The 7,346-nt window shown below is 50.9% G+C and overlaps 1 protein-coding gene across 1 annotated transcript in view; it reads left to right on the top strand.

The window, feature by feature from the left end:
* Positions 1–7,346, top strand: part of PEX14 (peroxisomal biogenesis factor 14) — a 159,130-nt gene that overhangs the window by 17,756 nt on the left and 134,028 nt on the right. Inside the window, exon 2 of the mRNA XM_004705182.3 lies at positions 1,837–1,884. Coding sequence (XP_004705239.1) covers positions 1,837–1,884 — 48 coding nt within the window. The remainder of the gene's footprint in view (positions 1–1,836; positions 1,885–7,346) is intronic.

Here is a 7,346-nt window from a genome sequence, read left to right as displayed (position 1 = left end):
GATTTTAGATCACTTGTTGGGGGCGAATTTCAGTTTTATTTGTGTACTCATATATATTTATACACACACATGCATATATATGGGCTTAGATGAAATAGACTTGCTTGGTGCTGTGATTCTCTGGCAAATATTAGCTATTCAAAAGAGGTGAATTAATCGTAAAAGAAGTTCCTTGTTGATAATGATTCACAGTGATTAGGTCTAGCTCAGGAAGAAGGTTTTGGGTTAAGCCAGAATGTTGTTTCTTAAGTCCTCTAGTCAAATAACCTGCATTTTTATTCATGGGATCAGATTAAGTTGGTTGTTTAAGATGGTCTCACCCAAACCTGATTATTTGGACTACAGTGTAAAGGCTCACATTCCTATGGCACCACTCAGGAGCTGAGTCAGCGTGGGCAGGAGGTATTTAGCCTCCCAGGACCTCAGTTTCCTCATCAGCAGTAAATTCATCTATTTGTTGTGAGAATTAAGTCAGAAGCTACAGATCTGTGAGCATTTGGTGGTGGAGTTGATTCTGACTCACGGTGTCCCTGTGTGACAGGGTCGAACTGACCTTAGGGCTCTCATGAATGTGATCTTTAGGGACCAGATGGCAGGTCTTTCGCCGGCAGAGACTGGTGGGATCACTGGAAGAGGACGTGTGGTCGAGGAACTGCTGTGGGGCGTGTTAGCTCAGGAGGAAGCGTGACGGCAGTGGGTTAGGGCTCAGTGGATGGACTCGACCTCTTGTTGTAGGAGCTCACATTCTCCGAGAGCCCGCTAGCTGTTAGCAGAGCTGGCCCTGTGCCAGCCTCACTGGCCTGAGGAAACCTTTGGGGCCCTCTGGGGACTGGTGCCTCTCCTCTCATCCTTTCTAGCCTTCCTCCTAGGAAGCTAGGGGTTGCTGTCTGAACTAGCTTGGAGGAGGATGGAGGATGGCTCCTGAGGTGCATGGATTAGCTGCACTTGTCTGGACATCATCTGTACATAATTGAAAATTGACTTGAACATCAGGACCCGTAAACTAATCATAAATCACGCAAACTGCTGGTTTGAGTCTTTTGGAGATGTGTAAATTTTCTCAGCATCTGTGTGTCTCTGTCTCCAGCTCTCCCTTTCTCTCCCTTTTGATCCGATCAGTCCAGGACTGAAGGTCAGTGTGAGGTCGAAGGGCTGGACACCAGCTGCAAACTGCCCAGACCTGCTCGTTGGCCACGGTAGCAGGAAGCACCTGCCTGCCCGTGGGTTGGTCTGTTTACCTACTTGCCACTATCTTATTTCCAAAAAAGATTTTGAAAGACTGGGGCTTTCTTTACTACTGAGGGAATAAATAGGAGCTAAATAATAATGGGGCTGTCAATTGCTTGTTATTTCCGGGTGGCAAGTAGATGCTCAGAGAAAATCTTGAGCGTGGGTAACTGGGGCCCTCTGGTGGCCGAATCCGGCACTCCGCTCTAGCCCTGGTTTTCTTCCCAGTCAGCCTGAGTTGGGAGGTGGCAGCCAGGAGGCATAGTTCCTCGTAAAGCCTCTTCCCTGGACTTGCCCTTCTGGGGATTTTGTGAGGAGCTTAACTCCTGCTGCTCAGTGGGTGGTCTCGGGCCCTCGCAAGCCTTGTGTGAACTGCCGGGACAGTGAGAACGATCTCTTCATGCTTGTTCCCTGGTGGACCCAGACCCTGGGCTACTTCTTATAGGTGGCCCACCCCAGAATGCCCTGTGGCTATGGCAAACCTGGTGGTTCGTGTGAAAAAGCAGTGGCCTGGTTGGTGCGCATTGAAAACAGTGTGGCTTTGTTTTTTAGATGTCCATGGGGTGGCACTGTGATCTTACTTTTATTTCTGCCCTTTTTTTTTGGCAGCCAAGCTCTACTCCAGGAAGTGAAAATGTGCTGCTTCGAGAGCCGCTGGTAAGTACCCACGATCTGTGGTATCATTTTCTAATAATGAAAATGCTTTGTGCATTTAAAGAGACCTGCTCTTATGACTTTGCACGCGGGCTGTCCCTTTCACAGTTGGTGCCGGTGAGCTTTGACTTCTGATTTCTAGTCTGAGCACGGTCAGGGATGAATGAGCTGTCTGCTTGGTCCAGCCTGGCCTTTTCTGGAATGAAAGTGGATCAGCAGTAATAAGTGAAATGCTTAAATCCAAATGCAGCCAAGCTGGCGTGAGGTTGCTGAGGTGGTGGACCTAACTCAGCGGCTGCTTCCTTCCCGGAAAGAGCCATTCTCTTCTCCTTCCGGGGAGAGCCCTTCCATGGCCTTTGAAGAACAGTTCAAGAGCAGAGCAGGTGGTTGCCTAGTTTTCGATGACAGTATGAGGTGTGTAATCTTCATCACCAACATACCAACCCCACACCGACCTCACCGCCATTGAGTCCATGCTGACTCATAGGGACCCTATTAGGACAGGCTAGAACTGCCCCTGTGGGTGCCCGAGACTGCCTCCGTTTATGGGGGTCGAAAGCCCCTCTCTCTCCTGTGCAGCCGCTGGTCGTTTCCAACGGCTGACTCTGAAGTCCGCAGCCCAACTTGTAAACACCAGTTGCCATCGATTTGAAAAAACCAGACTCATTGTCCTTGAGTCCGTTCCGACTCACAGCAGATTCAAGCACATGAAACGTGGGTCTGTAAACGGTGCTCGGGGGAGCAGCAGCCAAGAGTTCAGATGGCACATGGCATTAGGAAAATCTGCTGCACCGCACCTCTTGAAAAGGTTGAAAAGCAGGAGCGTTACTTTGAGGAATAAGGTGCACCACGGACCCAAGCCGTAGTATTTTTGATCACCTCATATGTATGTGAAAGTTGGGCATGGACTAGAGAGACCAGAGGGAAATGGGTGCGTTTGAACTGCGTCTGGTGCTGGCAAAGAGTGTTGACAGGACCATGGACTGCTGTCCCGGAAAAAGTACAGCCGGTGCTCAGGAGAGGCAAGGATGGAGAGAATTCTTGTCCCCTACTTTGGACATGTGATCAGGAGAGACCTGTCCCCACAGAAAGCCATCATGCTTGGCAAAGCAGCGGGGCAGTGGGAAAGAGGAAGACCCTCCACGGGATGGGTTGGCACAGTGGTTGGCAAGGATGGGCTCAACTACAAGGACAGCTGTGAGGACGGCACAGGACTGGGCAGTGTTTTGTCCTTTTGTACACAGGGCCACTATGAGTCGGAACTGGCTCCGCGGCACCTGGCAACAGCAACAACAAGTTGACGCGTGGCGGACCTCATAGCGTGTCCGAGTAGAGCTATGCTCGTCGGTTTTCAGGAGCTGATGTGTCTGTCAAAGTAGACCACCAGGCGTTTCTTCTGAGGTGCCCCTGCATGGATTTGAACCAGCCTCCAGCCTTTGAGCATTTAACTGTTTGCACCGCCCAAGGACCCTATCGACATCATCATTCCTTACCAACAAGGTCTTCTCGTGATATCCCCAAGAGAAGCCCTAAAGAGAATCTCCTTGACAAAATACTTCTGCTTTGGTGGCCGGGGCCAGTCTTCGCCAGCCTGCCCCGATTTCATTCCGTTCTGCGATTTGAAGGTCTGCCGTAGGCCCTGCGGGCCGGTTCGTGAGGCCCAGATCCATGTCTCACTGACCAGTGCTGGCAAGCTCAGGGCTGAGCAGCCCGCCCTGTGCCAGCATCTGGTGCGTCCACTGCCTTTCTGGGTGCGGCGGGAGGTAGTGACATGCGTCCGTAGCTGGCGGGAACCAGTCTCAATTCTCTTCTGTCCCGAGGTTTTCGCAGGTGGAAGGTCAGCTTGGGTTTGGCCGAGCGAGAGAGAGGCCCAGGTTATTCACGTTCGCTCCTGTGCCCAGGTGTGCACTCTGCCCCATGGGCCCCAGTGACCCACTTGGCTTGTGGCTTCGCTGCACTCCTTGGGGGTGTTGCCTGGCTTCTCTTTTATAGTCACAGCTGGGGGTGTGGGGTGTGCCAGTCTGTCACTTCGGGGGACTGAGCCTTTCCAGGAAGTCTGCCTAAGGCTCCGGGGCCCCTCAGGCCCACACGGTGGTTGGTTTTAGACTCAGCTCCCAATTGAACACAATAGTCCTCTTAGTCTTTCATTAAAATGTTTACTTTGTTAAATTTCGGATTGTGGTGGACTGAGGCCGGCAGTGAGCAGGCACAGATGAGTGGCAGGCCCTGCTTTGGAGGCACCGTTGGGTAAGCACTAGGAGAGTGGGGTTGAAAGAACCTTTTCTAGGGAAGTCCTGGCTAGCAGTGTGCCGAAGCCCAGGGCACGCTCACTGCTCTGACTGGTTGGTGCTGCGAGAGCCCTTTCCTGGGTCCTATTGCTGTCTGAGGCTCGTTGGGGGCTGTTCTGGGCATCTGCTGCTCGGGTGGTCGTATGTTATTTCCTCCTTCCCTGGGAGGCCCCGAGCAGTCTTCAAACCCTGGTAGCCTGTGTTCGTCCAGAGTTCAGGCTCGCTCTCTCCAGGCCAACTCCACAATTATCTTATATTTAATTAATATTTTTTCCCCTCTTTACATACTTGCTGCATAATTGCTCAGAGGAAAGAAAACTCATAGCAGCAATTTATATATATATAAAAAAACCCCAATAATTAAAAAAAAAAAAACCCACCCCGAAATAAACTCCCATCTCATTTGGGCTGATCCTATGAGTTGGGTAATTAGGGCCCTATTAAAAGGTAGACCCTTTCTCCTGACCCCCCTTTTTCTGTTAATTATTTTTTTTTTTTTTGTATATTAAACTCCCACAGTCTCTCAGTCATGGCCTTATTGCTTTTGGCCAGCTCTTTGCAGAAGCCTGATTAAATGAGGGCACCAGCAGAGTCAGACAGCCTTGTGTGAGTGCTTCTTCCTCTGGGGAGTAGCTGGGGGAGAGTGCCAGGGGGAGGAGTCCGCCCAGGGTTGGCGAGGGTTAATGAGGCAGGATGGGGGTACAGGACAGGCTGGCAGCAGGCTAGATGACCCCCAGCCTGGGGCCTGGGACTGTGACTTGTGAAAACACATGAGCCTTCCATGGGAGGGAGGCCACCTGCTGAGTGGGGGCGGTCCCTGGGTGTGTGTGCTGGCCCCTCCTGGGTGCTCAGCTCTGGCTTGCGGACTGAGGGACAGGCCACTGAAAGATGAGACCAAGCCTTGCTCTCAAGCCAGTTACCAGTTTTCTTTGGGGAGGAAAAAATAATTTGTATACATGAAACAATTAGCAAAAGCGCAAGACCAGAAAGTGCTTTTGGCAAACAGCAGCAGACTGTGTATAACTTGACGCCCCAAATGCTGTAGCTGGTGGGCGTAGAATCGGGCTCTCGTTAGTCAGAGGACAAGTCCCCTGGTGGGGCTGTGTGCGGGGCAGCACCTCATCAAGGGGCTTTTTAATTTTCCCCCTAAATGAGTACCTATTTTCTACAAAATCCTTTCACGGACGCTTCCTGTTCTCTGCACTAGGAAGGCTGAGCGTGCGTGTGGAAGACATGGAACTGTGTCTCGTGCCCCAGAAGGAGATGGGCACTTGCAGTGCAAGGTCCCTTTATTACAGATGTGAGAGGAGACGGAGAAGCTGGGTTTGGCAGTCAGTGCCTGCCAGGGCCTGTTGGGTATTGGACGTCTCGGGCATCGGTGTGTTGCTGCTTTGCTCTCTCTATTGCTAGGGAAGGAAGGTCAGGTTTTTACCTCTGTCTTCTGGACCTGTTGTGTGATTTCTGTTTTTTCTGGTGAGGAGTATGATCGAGTGGTATCCAAATGGCACAGTGGGGCTTGTAACCATTCCCGTGTTTTGGTTCCAGCCAGGTCATTAGTTACCCTACACATTCCTTTTCTTTTTTAAAAAACATTTTTAATTTAATTTAATTTCCCCCCCATTCCTTATCTATCTTGTCCCTCCATTCTCCCTACCCCCTACCCCAACACCAAAAAGCCCCGAAGCCCAGCAACCTAGCTAGTTGCTCCACAATTGGACTCAGGACTGGAGATTAGCGGAAGGCTTGTCTTGATCAGTTCAACGAACTCTGCCTGTTTGTGACAGCCTGCACCCCCACTCCTTTGCTAAGGCTAAAATAAATCTTGTCTTCATTGAGCGTTTGCATCAGCTCTGATGCTTGGTGACCCCATGTGTGTCAGAGTCGAGCCGTGCGCTCAGGGGTCTCGCTCCAGCGGGGACTGCACAGAAGCAGATGGCCAGGTCTTTCTTCTGAGGCCCCTCCAGTGAATAGCCGAGTGTTTAACTGTTTGCATCATCACCTAGTGATTCCACCAGCTCTTTCCAGACTGGTATAAAACCCGGACATTTCCTGCACACCTGTGTTTTCTCTTCACGGGTGGCACCTGCCCAGGCTCACAGTGTCTGTATCTCACTCCCTGTGCTGGTGGGCAGGATCTCGCCCCTTAGACTAGGTGTGTGCCAACAGGTGAAGGGCACTGCCAGACCCTGCTTCATGCTGTCGGGGATGGCTGCCCTTGGAACCACAGAAGAAGGCACGCTTTTGTGCGGGTGTGGAGGTCCTCTTACTGTGCTGACTGTAAAATGCTCCAGCCCCGGTAGAAAAGAGTTTGGCACTTTCTCAGAAAATGAGATAGCGATATGCAAGTGCTGAGAGCATTATTCACAGTGACCCATTCAGAGATGAGTAGATCAATCCAGTGTGGGATATTCTTGTTGGTGGGTACTGTTGAGTCCAGTCCCACTCCGACCTGTACCAGCCCTGTAGGATACAGTGGAGCTGAGCTATAGGGTTTCCGGAACGATACTCTTCGCTGGAGCAGCTTACCAGCTCTCTTCTCCTGTGGTGCTGCTGGTGGGTGTGAGCCCCTGGTGGGCTCGAACTTCTGGCCTCCAGGTTAGCAGTGGAGAGTTTAATCCTTTCGCCACCAGAGCTCATTGGTATATCCATGTAATGGAATAGTTGTCGGCCATATAAAAGAATGGAAAAAACCACAACACTACAAAACAACCCACTTCCCCTTGAATTGTCTCTGAGTTGGTTTGGTCAGAGGAGGACTGCGCCCATAGGGAGGGCGGTCATGGCTGGCTTGTCAGAGACCGACGGCCAGGCTTGTCTTCCGAGGGGCCCCTGGTTGGCCTTGAGTCAACAGCTTTTTGGTTAGCAGCTGAGAATGTTATCTGTGTATACTGTCCAGGGACTCCAGAGAGGAAGGATGTTCTGATATCTGCTGCAACATGAATGAGCTGCGGAAACATTATACCGAGTGAAAGAAGCCAGACACAAAGCTATTACATGATTCCACTTACAAGGAATGTCTAGAATAAACCAAATCTTAGAGACAGAAAGTAGATTAGAGGTTACCGGGGATTAAGGGGTGGGGTGGGGTGGGTGGCTATTGCTTAATGGGTAGAGAGTTTCTGTTGGAGTGATGAAAAATTTGGAAATGAATAGTGGTGATTATTGCACAATAACACA

The sequence above is a fragment of the Echinops telfairi genome, unplaced genomic scaffold (genome assembly GCF_000313985.2).
Source record: "Echinops telfairi isolate 266 unplaced genomic scaffold, ASM31398v2 ScPeMD7_7457;HRSCAF=8495, whole genome shotgun sequence".
In the NCBI taxonomy this organism is placed as follows: domain Eukaryota; kingdom Metazoa; phylum Chordata; class Mammalia; order Afrosoricida; family Tenrecidae; genus Echinops; species Echinops telfairi.
Note: the sequence above shows the minus strand (reverse complement) of the source record. Positions and strands in the feature narration are given on the sequence as shown.